Consider the following 14,984-nt stretch of genomic DNA (forward strand, 5'->3'; position numbering starts at 1 on the left):
TCCAGCTTGGTGGGGAATTTTGGCTCAGGAGGTAGAGTGGGGCGTCCACCTATCTCACTTGAGATTAAAGTGCTTTTATGTGCAGCAACTTATTAAACCCTGATCTAAAGTGAATATTCACTGCTTTCCTTGACAATAAAAATATGAATATCGTTGGGTTCTTGAGTGATGATTGGACCAAAGAGCAAACTACATGTGTAATGTTGGATTTGAATCTGAGATCCCATCGGCTACAGCCGCATGCTGCTTTGTTTACAGAAAAACAAACCGCTTTTCTTGTGATTTACTTTAATTAACGAGTCTTGCCTTTTTACAGAAATTTCAACATCATGATGCAGATTAGTAAAAAGTAAAAATGAAGCTTTGTCAGGTCTGTCCTCAAGAGGAGAAGAAAACTACTTTTAAATGCTCTTTGTGGAACGGAGGTCGGATCGATCTGATGCATTTGAGGAAGTTGGGAAATCTGAATGGCTTTCGTGACGCAGCGTCAAGGGAATTTATCTCAAGTTAAATTTTAGATCTAGAACGGATTGTTATCTGAACTCACATGCAGACGTCTGTTTTATAGAGATTAATAACAAGCCAAATCGTCACCAGGATGTCATTACAGCAGATTACGCTCCGCCTGCTTTTGCTCTCCACACTGACTGTTTGTCCTGCATACGCCGCAGCCTGCTGATACGTGATTGGTCAATATTACTCGGACTACAAGCGTACTACAAAGGGAAACCAGAACACTTGCCATCCCTAAAATCGACGTCCCTGCCTACAGATTCTACATTTCTATGTCGAATCTACATTTTAATGTAGAGTCTGTAAATAGAGACAGTTGAAGCCCTACACATCTGATTTAATCCAAAGAAATCCTTTCTGAATTTCTTGTTTCACTGTATTGAATATTTCTTCCTTTAAAGGATAAGCTTAGAAGTGCTCTTGACATTGTTGGCCTTATTGAAACAAACCTGAAAGCTGCATTCATGCTAACAAGTGTTCGCAGCACAATGGCATTGAAGTCATAAGATAGATTCTGCTGTTCAGTGTCATTTGTCCTCTCCTACCCACAAAAAGTGAAGAGGGGCCACCTGTTCACGTGGCAATCGAGACATTTCATTGTGAATAAATCGACACGGTGACAGAACTGATGCTCGTCTGCGAGTGATTTTAACATCCTTTCCAACTCTATTTATAACATCACTTTATCACGCACCAAAACTATCACACCATGTCACACAAGCTGTACAATCTGGAGGTGGAGAGGTATGAAAAATAATGCTAACATGCCACTGAATAAGAAGTCGCTCACATGGAAAATTCCCTGAAAGCTTGAGCTCGTCAGGCACAGCCCATGTTTAGACACATGGATGCTTTTAACACCACCATGTTTGCCGTGTCTCACTCGCCGCCCACACACCAACACGCAAATAAACTCTTCACCGCCTTGACGCTTCGCACCCCTGATGTGGAGTCTATCTGCCTGAAGCCCTATCACTTTGTCATCCCTAAAACACAGGAGACAACCTAAATAACATCGCAGTGCGTGCCTTTCTCCTGCATGAGAGAAAGGTAGGAAAAAAGGGTTTAATTCCTGCTTCACTCAAATAGCTTCAACACAGCAGATAAGAGATTAATGTCCCGAGGTAGCCATCAATACCATGCATTAAAAGAGAAATCCAGCCCATTTGCTACACACTGTTAAAATGTCATCAATGTGTGATGTGCAACCATTTGAGACAAAAGTGTTATAAATTACTTTAGTGCATCTGTCGTCTTTGAACCTGTCTTTTCTACTTCCACCTCAGTAACCGATTGCTCCATTTCCCAGATCAAATTTTCTTCAGCCCCTGGAGAAACAGGGCTCTCTGCGGTGTGTGCGTGTGTGTGTGTGTGTGTGTGTGTCGGTTAGGAGAGCAAACAACAACAACATCGCCGGGAGTTGTTTTTTCTACAAGAGAAAAATGAGTGCAAAACGGCGATTTTGTGTGCTGAGTGAGGATGAAAGTGATGTTTTCCAACACACTCACAATCCTGAAAGCTTGGGCTGCACAGGGCTCTGTTCTACGGAGGCTGCTGTCCGAGCTGGTTGTGTCTTTACAAGACTGTTCAACATTGGTGCAAAAGGTCTGTCTCTAGCCTGATATCAAAGCCAGATGTTTACCATTAAAGATTTAAAGAGCACACACGCTACAACTAGCCTTATGCGACAAAAAAGCAATTCGAATTACAACCAATCTGCATGAACCGCTAAAATCAAATCACTAAATGGACCTTTAAATCCAACATTTCGATAAACAAGAAAGCCAACAAAGGATATTAAATGACCTGCAGGCCAAACATTTCCGCAGCAAACACAGAAACAAGCAGAGGAATAACCAGTGATCATCAGCCAACACTGGTGGCATGTACAGCCCTGGCAAAGCACTGATTCAGGTTAAAGGTCAGAGGCGCCCAGAAAAGCTTAAATTGCAATCTGAGACAGAGAAAAATGAAACAATAGGCCCGGGGCTATATGAAAGCCAATTTGTAGATGGGAACAAAGCTGGCACGTTGTGTACAGAGCACAGAGGGTCCCTCTGGCTTTAACTGGAAGCAGGGTGTAGTCCACTCCATCTGCTGAAAGGTCAGCTCCTCTGTAAGACCAAAACAAGCCGAACCCAGAGGACGACCAGGAGAGGAAAGAGACAAATGGATAGACACGCTCCATTTCACTCGACTCTAAAGCGAAGACACAAACACCAGGCGCTGCAACAGAGCACAACATTAAGAGGAAATGGCTTCAGTAGCACTGCTGAGCAGCAACCCTGCAAGCGCGTTTGTGAACACGCTCGTGTTTTTGCATCCTCCGGGGAGGAACAAGGAGATGACCTGCTGTGGAGGCGTGATGTGTGCTGGAAACACAGGCAAACAAAACAGGTGCCAAACGAGCTGACATTTCTGCTCTGCAAACACCAATTTAAGCTGGCAGAATAAAATGAACCCAGACACACGCCCTCCTCTCCTCCACCATCCACCAGCCGGCCTGTCGACAAGCGGCACCACCTGGCTGACTGCTCGCTCCCCTCCCCCCTCTCTCTCTCTGACATCCTGACAGCTAGTCCTGGCTACCGGCACCAGGACGCTGCCATTCCTGGCCCGCTGTCTGCACTGACATCCTACAGCAGCAGCAGAAGACCAGATGGGATTCTGGGGAAAAAATACTGCATCTATTTCTGTGTGGAACAATGTCAAGAAGGATTAACAATGAAAAAGAGGAAAAATGACCTTATAATAAGTTTTACTCATGCAAGAAAGGGCTAAGAGTTATTGTTGTATTTTTCATTATTTAACCCTTTATAATCTAAATGTTAAACTAACCTCATACACATACACGTATGTAAGGTTGTGTAAGAGGAACTTTTGAATGGTTGTCACCTTAGATAAAGCTATGTTTAACCTTACTCATCTTCGGGAGAGGAGCCGCGCCTGGGTGTCGGATTTGAGAGGGTCAACAGATCTACGAGTGACATGGGACTCTCATGAAGATAAAGGATAGTCAGAGGAGCACCAAAAGCTGAGAGGTTAAAAGGTTATCTTCTAGATGTTGGTCAACAGACTATTTGAACCCTGTCTGTGCTGTGTTCGATGAGCAAAGAGTTCTGTACACTTTGTCTCCTTCAGCTGAATAAAGCAGCCCAACTGAAGCTCGACTTGTGGTCCGTGTGTGTGTGTGTCCTGCATCTAATCATCTAATCTATCAATGCAGTTTAAATCTGATGTTGTACATATATACGTTTATGCCAATTCCTATAAATATCTATATGAAAACAGCCAAGAAAGATCCATACAAGTGTTTTGTCCATAAAACACATCTTATAATATTAAAAAATGCCCATCCCAACTTTGCAGGACCCAAATTGATGTATTTAAATTCCTGTCAAAATTAATTTTTTATCAGAGACTAAAAGAAAGTACATCCCTTTGAGAGGCTGGCACCAGAGACTGAAACACCATTAGCAAATTGTTGCTGATTTACTTCCTGTCAATCAACAGACTGGCTTTCAGCTCTGGTCTCCAACAGATTACTATCTGGTAAATTGCATTAAATTATGTGATGTCATGGTATTATATCATTTTAATAAAACACTAATGGTTTTTCTACTGATAGCTCTTTTTAGCCCAGAGTTTCTGACCTCCAGTAGCTGGGTTTTGTCGTACTCTCTGCGGTGCTGGTAGATACACTGGCTGAGGAGGGAGTAGAGTCTCTCTAGCTGCTCCACGCTGTAGCCTTCACTCTTCTTCACCGCCGTATCCAGAAGAGCCTGAGGGGGAGAGCAAAGCACAAATTACATTACAAATATATTCTAAAACATATATACTAAAGACACACAGTATGCATTAACCAATATCCATATTAATGTGTTTGGAGAATCTATAATGAAACAAACACATCCAGGCAGTGTTTAATAACTGGTCTCACAAGCTAATAGCTAATGTTGGCTCATGGAGATGAAGCGTTTGGAGGTCAGCTGTATTCAAAAGCAATTAATATCAGAGTGACAGCTAATTAAGGCTAATCATAATTAGAAGCAAGTTTACATTTCACTGCTACTTTAATTAAAACACTCTGGACAGTCAAAGGCCCTGTTAATTGACCTGTTCCTCACATTTTACCCCAACCAAAGTCTGTGTGTGTACGTGTGTGTCTATTTGAACACAGGGCTCATCAGAATGCATGGACTGAGACGGCAAACGCACTATAATTACAGTTACCATCACTGACAGAAAGGCAAACAGATAAAGCTCGACTGAACTGAAAAAGTGTGTGTGTGTATGTGAGAGACAGTTCCCATGTGTTAGACACATAAAACCAAGGCAATGTCAAGATTAATAAGACTTGGATGTTTGTCAAAGCCTCATCAGCAAACGCCTGAGAGATAATTACAGTGAGCCAGAGCAAAATGACAGAGGCAACAGGGTTAGCATTGTAACAGTCGCTGCACTTTATCTGAATACAATTTCTGTTTAAATGACACAACGGTTGATTGAAGCAGAGGACGACGGCTTCGTGTCAACAAAACTTCAGTAGGAACTTAATCCAAAAACAGACTTAATGCATGACCAGGAGTTTAACCTTGAGAGCAATTCTTCACTTTGTTAGGACGTTTTGACTTTTCTGCACAAACAACTTTTAACGGAGTTAAGGATACATTTGCTGCCATTGGAACCATGACTGTTAGCATCTTAGCTGTTTTTCCAGGAGCTTTAAAGGGGGGGTATTGTGCTCATTTCAAGCTTCATATTTCACTCTGTGATACCTGTGGAGTAGCTTAGCATAATTTACAGTTAAAAAAACTCTTTTTTCTCACACTGGTGCTCTGTGCAGGCCCTCATACAGCCTCTGCCTGAAACGACTCGGTCAGTTCTGTCCCTTTAAGAAACCCCGTCCCTACAAGCCCACTTTCTTCCAATTGGCCAGCTGTCCGAAGTCTTGTGACGTCACAAAGTGCAGCGTGTCAAAAAAACTGTGTGAAACTTGGTGTTCACAGCAGACTGAACAGCCAAAATTGTAACATTATATGTCTTAAAATGTGCAACAGCATTTAAACTAAAAATATCAGGGACCAGCAATTTAGTCCTAAAACTACAACCTGAACAATACGAAACTTTTTGGTACTAAAACAGATTTTGGCCGCCTCTGTAGATTTTTTCTTATCTGGACTGAAAACTGACCGAGCATCCAAGGTCCTCAGAAGGCTGCTTTCACCAAATCCCCACAATGCTATGTTTAGATGCTCAGTGTATTATTTTATCCTGGGTTGCCAAAATGTCATGAAGCCACACTGACTATGGCTCCAACACTGTCTCCTAGGACGACCATTAGGCCAAGCTTTGGCTACTGTTGCATAACTCCTCTTTCATCTACTCACCACATTGTTGACAGTAAGAGTAATGGGTGACAGGGGACATTATTAGGCCTTTTTGGGCGACTGCAATCGCAAGAGTGCTTTTGTGTTTTTTTTTTTGTTGCATCACAGAAACCCATTACATCCCTTTATGAATAATTCTGCCCCACACCGAGCGCAAGAGAAGTAAAAGAGAGAAATGACAGGTTAGACACTTGGTAGTTATCTAACTCCGAAGGCAATAAACATGTTTTTCTGCACTGCTTTTTAAACATTTATGATGCCACTATCTGCACTGTTTTAATTATGTAGCTGGGGCGATGACCTCGTCTTTTATGCTTTCATCCTTGTATGAAGCATTATGTTCTTGTAAAGCACTTTGTGACTTCTGTCTGAAAAGCGCCATTTAAATTAATTTTGGCGTCAAAAGTTTTTGTTTTCATTAGTTGATTAGCTGAATTCACAACTAAGTTAGGAAAGAAGGAAACTTTTCTTGTGTTTTGTCACTAAAATAAGTCTTCCGTACTTTCTCAACTATACTTCCAGCTTCATACTGAACTAAGGCTGCACAACATGTTGTTTAACTATTGCGATGTGCGCATGTGCAATAGTCACATCGCAGGATGTAACGGCAACGTGCGATTGTAACTGCAACACGTCAAGCTGTTACTTTATTGTTGCTCGGTGCAAAATGTTTCCCGTTTTCCATCACTTATCTACAGGAAAAGTTCGTCTGATATCACATTAGTGAGAGAACTGAACGCTGAGCTGCAGAGTCTGTGTGTCGCCTGCCTGCAAACTGTAAAATGCTTGCGACGCTGCTGCCGTCAGATAATGTTGGAGGGATGGTCAAGGTAGACGCACCGTTATGTTCCATGAGGCGGCTTATCAGCGAGTGTATTTCAGTTATCAGCAGCACCTCGTCCCAGTGCTCGTCCCCAAACGCTGTGACCGTTCACGGAGCGGATGTGCCGCTACACCTGCAGCACACACGGCGTGAGGTTGCGTGTGTCGACAGGAAGTAGGAGACGGTCACCATGCCGAAACATGTATTTGAACATCTTGAGAAATAGTAGAAGACATACAGTATACATAACACAACAGTAATATGCCTTTTGACAAAGAAGTCCCTCAATCTGACCAATCTAATATCTAAAGATCCCAAATAAAATGTGCATACAGACACTAAGAACACTCTTATACACTCTTATATTCTTAAATCATGCAAAGGGATAATGATCATCACAGCTGCCTTCAAAAAGTGCTATGAGCTGCTCTATATGGAGCATATTTTATTGGATTCTTTTTGTGCTTTTTGTTCACTAACTCTGGTCTAACATCAAGGGAGTTCTCAGGTTTCATGGGTTTCAAAGCAGCTATGAGAAGTCATAAAAGAGGACCGAATGGAGCACATCACGGCAAGATGCCAATTTTAACAACAGATGCATAAAAGCTTTAATTAGCATCATTACAACCCATCTCCCGTGTGTAATGATGTGAAATTATCCGTAAGACACAGCCGCTACCTTCCTTTCATCCAGCTCCAGCTGCATTTCTTTGTTTTTTTTCCATTTTGTTTTAGATTTTTTGCTTTAACACAATTTACTACTTTAGAGAGCACCTTCTCACCTCCCCGACTCTTTTAATGTTTAATAGAAGCTCTCTTCCCTCTGATGTCTCTTTCGTCTTTTCTTCTTCCTGTTTTTGCTTGCTTGCTCCCTCTCTCCCCTCTTTTTATTCTCCTCACACAGTAAGCCAGCTGATTGCAGCGGTGTACTTCCCAGCCTCTGTCGGCTTGATCAGGAGGCCGGCGACAGTGTGGGGTAAATGGTGTGAGTGTGTCTTACATGGGGCTCGGTGATTGAATGAGCCCACTGCACACAAAAGGGCAGTAATCCCATGTGTTAAAGACTGCTACTGACATGGACCATTTAACCTCACTCCCTCTAAACTCCCTGTTCAATCTTCTCCTCCCCATCTTTACGCACGTCCCCTTCTTTACTCACATCTCTATCTATCCACATGCTTCTTAGCACAGCAGATGGAGCAGAGAGTGCTCGGGATGAATGTGGCTTTAGAGAGCAAAGCAGGATGATGGTATAGGAAGTAAGATTTGTGCCAGAATTCAGCCTGGATAAAGGGGATCTGATCATAAAGAGAATTTTGCAGATGGGATTTATGTAACACAGTGACTGATTAATATGGGGGTTATTGTTCACATCTGATCTTTTGTGCAAAACTTGACAAGAACAGTGTTTAAAGTGAAGATTTTCATGTAAATAAATGTCTGTTAAGTCACTATCTATTACCGAATGAGGTAACACAATGGTGATCGAACCTATGGCCCACTGGCCTTCGCATTTGCAGTATTACAGACTGGGTGTCTGGTGCGACTTTCGCGGAAAAAAGTCACAAGCGGTGCCCACCTAATGACGCGTTTTCCATCACCCAGCAGTGGTTGGTCTGCCAGAGAGGGTAGGCGGAGCTAAGCAGCTGCTTTTCCGGTCTCTGCAAGTGTTGCGAGTAAACAGTAATCTACTATAGCTGAACAAACAAAGAAAAGATCGATGACTAAAGATACAACTTCAAAAATAAGTGAAAATCCAAAGAAAAAGAAACAAATTCGACTCTCAGATGAAGGCAAACAGTCTAAAAAGGAAAGCGAGGAAAATCAGGAGTTACAACCGGAGCCGACCGTGGACTTCACATGTGCAACACTGTCTGGATATCTGGGAAGTGTGCTCCCGCAATTACCGTTTATCACCATAGATAAGAGAACGAAACTGAGATCTTCAAGATTACAACTTTAAAGTACACTTTAGGAAAATAACAAGTCTATACTAGAGGTGGTTTTATGTTGCTCTTAAAACATTATTAATAAAATGTCACATTGAACTAATCCCACAGCCCCATAGTCTTTCAGAACACTGATGTTGCTATTATGTAAACAGAAAATGTTAAAGGTACCACGCCCTCAATGCTTAGAATATGTGTTCTTTTGACATGTTTAAAAATGTTGCTGTGGTGCATTGAACTAACCATCATTTAGCGCTAATGTTACATATAAAGCCTTTTGATACAAAAAACTGTAAATAAACCATGCAGACTGGAGGTTATTGTGATATTGTGGAGAAGTTTTGTCTTTGATTATTGAAGGATGCTTCACTAGCTGCATGTGTGCGTGTGTGTTTGAAAAGCCATCCTCAGCACTGAGTGAGAGAAAAGTGTTACCAGGCAAGGTGGATAAAGAAAAACAATGATTTGAAGCCAAGCAGTCGACATCACCTGGGACACTATTAAGGCTTCAATATCTTCCTCTAAAAGAACAATTCACACCCGTCTTCCTGATTTAACTTACCAATTCTTTTCTCGTCTCCAACACTAGAATAAGAAATGAATTATAAATGATTCTGGTTTGCCTGTTACTATGAATACCATGAATTTCTTTGGTGAGGGCAGAGGGTGGATGAATGTGACACTGGAGGATGGTGATTTGCTGGGGGGAAGAAAATCAAGTTGCAGTGGCACATAATGTGGCTCACAGGGCGCTCGGTCACACAGGTAATGCAATATAGATAGTGTTGTAAGGGTCAGGGACACTCGTGACAAATCGTATTAGCAGGGTCTCAGCGCTTTAAATGAATTGGTCGTCCCTTTCTGCGGCGCATGTTAAAACCCTGCTGGGGTTACACAGGCCTATTAAAATATGAAATGGATGGTCTTATTTTTAGCATCAAATTACTGGCATTTTTGCAGCAATCTGATAGCTGTGCACTCTTCTTTTGTATAGAGGAGGAGCACATTATTATGTGGGTAGGTCATTTGTACAAGGTCTACAGTAAACCACATGATTATATTTAGAAAATAAACATAATTAACTGATATTTTTAATAATGGTATTACCCGTTTCCTCAAGACTTTGATATGTAGCCTAATAAAATTTAACTTTTTTTCTTCTATCAAGATGTTTGTAAATTATCACTTTTGTGTATTTCAATATCTGCGTACTGCTAACACTAAAGCCACTTTCCCACTGGTCAAAACACCCACTAACACCCAGTTTTTTCCTTAGTGGGAAAGGTTACAATCAGCATTCAGACCGGGGTCAAAGACTCAAAAAACCTGTGTCGACACGCTAATCTCCGCCTCTTTCCAGCATGATGCTATGCTCCGTCAGTGACTTCTGCGACTCCTTGTCATCTCAGCTTCAAATTCTGCCCGTCCCCGTCCGAGCAGCGCTCAAACATCGTTCCAAATTAGTCAGCGCCGAATTTGACAAATAGACTGAATGAGCAATAGATACAATAAAGAACTAACCACCGTAACATCTTCACTGTTAACTAACCCTGTTTCGTGCGCGTTTGTGACATCAGACGGTGACGCAGCAGAAAAGAGAGCGAAAGGAGTATACTTCACTGGCAATGGGAAAAGAGACAATCAGCATTTATTAACGGGTCTTTCTGGGTCTGAAAAACCTGCGTCAATGCGCTAAATTTTGGTGGGAAAGGGGTATAAATATCACTTGGTAGTAAGTAAAAAGTAAATTATTAAAAAGTTGATAAATATCACTGTTATCATGTTCACTGTAGGACGAAAATCAATACAGCAGTTCAGTTGAACCAATAAAGAGCTTAGAAATTCAGGGCCAGTTTCCGGGACAGGTTATAAAAAAAAAAACAGGCAGAGGCGATAAACTAGAAAAGTCAATCCTGATTATAGAAAGAGTTGGAAAAGCTCCGGTCTGGCTCTTCCACTTTATCTTTCAGTTTGAAGTCTGGCACGCGGTTAACAACTCGATAACAAAAAAAAAACGAAGGGCCTTATGTCAAGATTGTTTGTTTAAATAGTGAGATTGTGTTACAAATACATTTAAGACGAGCTGATATATCATTCTTCAAAAATATCAAGTATCAGTTCAGCTATCCCAGGTATTAGAATTCATTTCAGTCGACTACTTAAAAAGTACCAGCCTGAGAATGTCAAATGAACAACCAGCCATGTTATGTGTAGCCCAGAATCACAAACACTATTTGACTGAGTTTTAAGGACTCCAACAACAGTCACAGAGCAAGCCTAAGACCTTAAAATACCTTGAATCGAGGCTAGGAGATATGAATGAAATATTAATGAAATTATATTAATATGAATAATTTATAATTTGTCAAAAGGTATCACAACGTTACAAAAATACACAAAATCTTACTGTACTTCTCCACTCAATTCTTACAAGTGGTTCCATAATGAAGTCTCTCTCTGTTAGGATTAACATGAGTGCAGAATATTCAACACCATGTCTCATATTGTTCCCTTTACTTAATGAAACAAGGACAAGTTAAAGAGGGTATTATGCTAATTTCAAGCTTTATATTTTTCAGACTTTCTTCTTATTTCATTAAACTTAGCATAATTTACAGTTAAAAAAACTATTCTTCTCTCACTGGTGCTCTGTGCAGGCCCTCATACAGCCTCTGCCTGAAACGACTCGAGTCAGCTCTGTCCCTTTAAGAAACCCCGACCCTATGAGCCCACTTTCTTCCGATTGTGACATCCCAAGACTTTGGAGAGCTGGCCAAAGTGCAGCGTGTAGAAAAAACAGTGTGAAACCTGGTGTTCCCAGCAGCCTGCAGACTGAGCAGAGAAGCCTGGGGATTACTCCAACATACTTTTAACTACAGATTTGAAACTTCACCCACATTTAGTCTGGACATCCAACATTGTAACATTATATGTCTTAAAATGTGAAACAGCATAATACTTCCTCTTTAAGTGCCACATTCTGACCAAACCCTTTTATCTACTATAACCACTCTCATGTTGTCCATCTATGTTAGATTAGTGACATTAAATCCTCCTCTGCCATGATGGCATTATGTATCAGTGTGAGAAGGTATTGACACTAATCTTTCACTATTCCTCACCATGATTAATGAGAGCTGTAAACCTATACTCTGGTATTTACCCTTGTAAGTTTCTTTGTGAGAAAGTTTTAAAGAGTAGGAGTCTATTCAATAAGAGAAACAAGTATGAGAAAAATAAGATCTCTGGTAAGAAGGCTGCAGGAAAGAATTTTAATATTTTATGGATTTAAGACAGCAGAGATCCAATATCACTGGGTAATAAAGCAGGAGAAACCCTAGCACAGGCTTTACACAAATAAAACCAAACACGCCTCCGCACAAGCCTTCAAAATCACCCGATGCGGAGATGAATTCAAAATAACGCACCAAAGGCAAAACCAAAGACAAACACAAGAAAACAGAAGAAGATAGGGTTTGGTCAGGGTTGTGGAAAGGACTTGCTATCGACCAGCCAAGGTTAAACTTATTGTAAACCTCAAGGGAAATAAAGGTTAATCAATGCAATGTGCTTTACATGTAAAGTGCAACCAATGTGCTTGTGTGTATGTGCTGTGTACATGCTGACCACGCACAAAGCTTTTCGGATACGCATTATGAGAATATGTTCTCAAAATATATAAACACGTGCAGCCTGGAAAAACTGAATGCATCTACATAAGCACAGCTGCTTCAAGCCACAGAGTATATTATTGTTATAATATAATTCAAATGTGATGTGGCTGTAACTAAATTTGTTAACATGAGGCCCTTTTGGAAATCATTATAACTATGCACAGCTTGCGCTCTAAAGACTGCCAAGAGAGTAAAGTTTGTAATATGACTCTGACTTGGATTCACACCTTGGCAATTAACACAAAAATGTAAAAGCAGTCTAATAGTATTACACCCCCCTCCAGCTGGTGCAGCGCGTTTCCATCAGCTCAAATGCTATACTGTGGTTTCGCTTCCAGCGGTGGCCCAATACTGCTGGCTTCTTTTACACTCGCTATGGTTGAAAAAAGCAAAACCAAGCATTTAAAAACTCATTTTCATGAACAGTATAACTAATCATGAGTACAAGCCTTTAGCAATATGTTAGCCAAGGGATGACTGGGATGTATAAGGTGTGAGCACTGCAAAAGGGCAGCCATAAATCACCTGAAAAGCTGGGCAGGAGAGCAAACTACTACAGAATATAAAGAAAATACAAGAGCCGAGTATGTTTAGCTTGCGTGAGCTATTTACACTTCTGGCTCTCGCATGCAAGCACGGCTGCCACAGTGCAATTACATGCAAATGGCCACTGTCAAAGCCATCATTGGGAGTGAATGGAAATAAAAGCAGCACTTCAAACGCTCTATTTTTATTGCTAATCAAACTCTGGTCCAGCACTACTATTAAGCTGTTCTCATGCATCATGGCTCCTTCCCCAGAAGGGCCCACACTGGTATTCGTAGTAAAAAATGAAGGACGATGGGGAAAAAAATGAAAGTGGACCATTTCTGTTGACAGGCATCTCTAAAACAGGAAATCTTGACATGCTGTAATAGCAAAACATCAAGCCAAAAGACTCTATGCTGTGCCAGCTACTAGAAACACGAGCTCCTTCTGGGCAGCTGCTGCAGAAAACAGCCGAGCAGGCGATAATCTGCGTGCGCTCGGTAAGATGGAGGGGAAAGAGCTGGGCCAGATTGGCTTTCTTGTTACTGAATTCTCATCTGCAATCGTCAGCACCACTTCTTACGGTCCATCTGTGGACGAGTGTCTGATTACTGATGAAAGCAAACAGCTGACTATAAGAGACATCTTGGAGTAGTAAGAGAAACAAGCCTCTGGACCTATTTATTCATGCTGAGGAATTCATTTCCATCCAGACGGCATCAAACATCATTTCAGTCAAATTGGCAATAACAGATGTTGATTTTGCAAAGTGAACCAGAGAAAATAACTGCTCTGGCTCTAAAAGATGGGATATGAATACAGAAATAATAGCATCTCCGTTCTTTAGGCTTTGAGTTTAGAGTCTGTGAACAAACTCATAACACTTTCATTCCAGAGAGATTTTAGAGCCTTTTCCATCAAGTTAAATGTCAGAAATAATGAGCCCTCCTGAATCAATGAATACGACTGATGGAGGAGAGGAGAGAAGGAGCAGTACAACACTCACACCCTAATACACATCAGGCAGCATGCCAATCCCCGGCCCTGCCAGCAAATATCTGCTTAAGCGGTGACTCTCATCCTGCGCACCGGAAATTCAATTTGTTCCGTAAGTCAGGGATGAAAAAGCAATTATTCACAGTCTCTTCTTTTCACGATCTGTTTCTTTAAGATATCTTCCGTCTTCCCCCTGCTAACAAATAAACCTCCAGATTAGTTCTGTGGGTGGCTGTCCACTGGGGCAGCCAGCTGAGGCACTAAGATCAAGCCAACTAAAAAGCCTGTCAATCAAACTGACAGATGGAGTCAAGTTCAGGAAGACACGACGCGTATCCCAGCATCCCCATCATACCCGGGGGATACGGGTAAAAGCCACTAGATAATAGCTTGATAGCGGGATGTCACTCAGGAGAATGGAGGAAAGAAGTAAGCATGTGTCAGAAGAAGACTTCCTTTACATCAATTACACTACACAGAGCGCCCTTAAGCCAAGCACCCCCCCAATCCCATCAGAGAGAAGTGCTGTCAGGGGAGCCCACTGAGCCGAGGCTCCAATTTACACTTGGGGTATTAGGTGGGACCCTAGCGTGACTGTGTAAAGTACATCGGAGCTGCTCCACAGGCTCTCTGTTACTTGAACACACGCTGGGACAAGTTGGCAGATGTAGTGAGGCGGAGACAAGCTCATGTTTGAGTCATAACCTTGTTTCCTTCACATTTTGCAGGAACAACACCTGTTGATTGAGAGAATTCATGGTGTGCCGCTGTAATTGGCTCGATCCATGTTAAAATAGCAGGGATACAATCAGTGATAAGATGAAAAGCAGAGAGGGAGAAAGTGGCATGACTATAGGGTGAAGGAAAAGGCGAGATGAGCTCCAGAGTTATCCATCTGAGAAGGGCAGTGTGACAGCTTCAGCTCCACCCTGCACACTTGAAGCTTAAGCCTGGTCACCCATGGCTGAGTTTCCCCATCCTCCATACCTAAAGCCCCACTTCACAAAAACTTTCAACATATGTGCTGTCTTCTTAGGCCCCTTTCAAATAATGGTAGATGTCAAATCATCCAGACAACCAATTCTGCTTCAACATTTTCTATTTTTAGAAG

The 14,984-nt window shown here is 41.7% G+C and overlaps 1 protein-coding gene across 1 annotated transcript in view; it reads right to left on the reverse strand.

Moving 5' to 3' along the window:
- atad2b (ATPase family AAA domain containing 2B) overlaps positions 1–14,984 on the reverse strand; it is a 68,614-nt gene that overhangs the window by 4,082 nt on the left and 49,548 nt on the right. Inside the window, exon 27 of the mRNA XM_069656656.1 lies at positions 4,167–4,295. Coding sequence (XP_069512757.1) covers positions 4,167–4,295 — 129 coding nt within the window. The remainder of the gene's footprint in view (positions 1–4,166; positions 4,296–14,984) is intronic.

This window comes from Semicossyphus pulcher, unplaced genomic scaffold (assembly GCF_022749685.1).
Source record: "Semicossyphus pulcher isolate SPU_LCO1_2020_fin unplaced genomic scaffold, fSemPul1.0.p SCAF_11, whole genome shotgun sequence".
In the NCBI taxonomy this organism is placed as follows: Eukaryota; Metazoa; Chordata; class Actinopteri; order Labriformes; family Labridae; genus Semicossyphus; species Semicossyphus pulcher.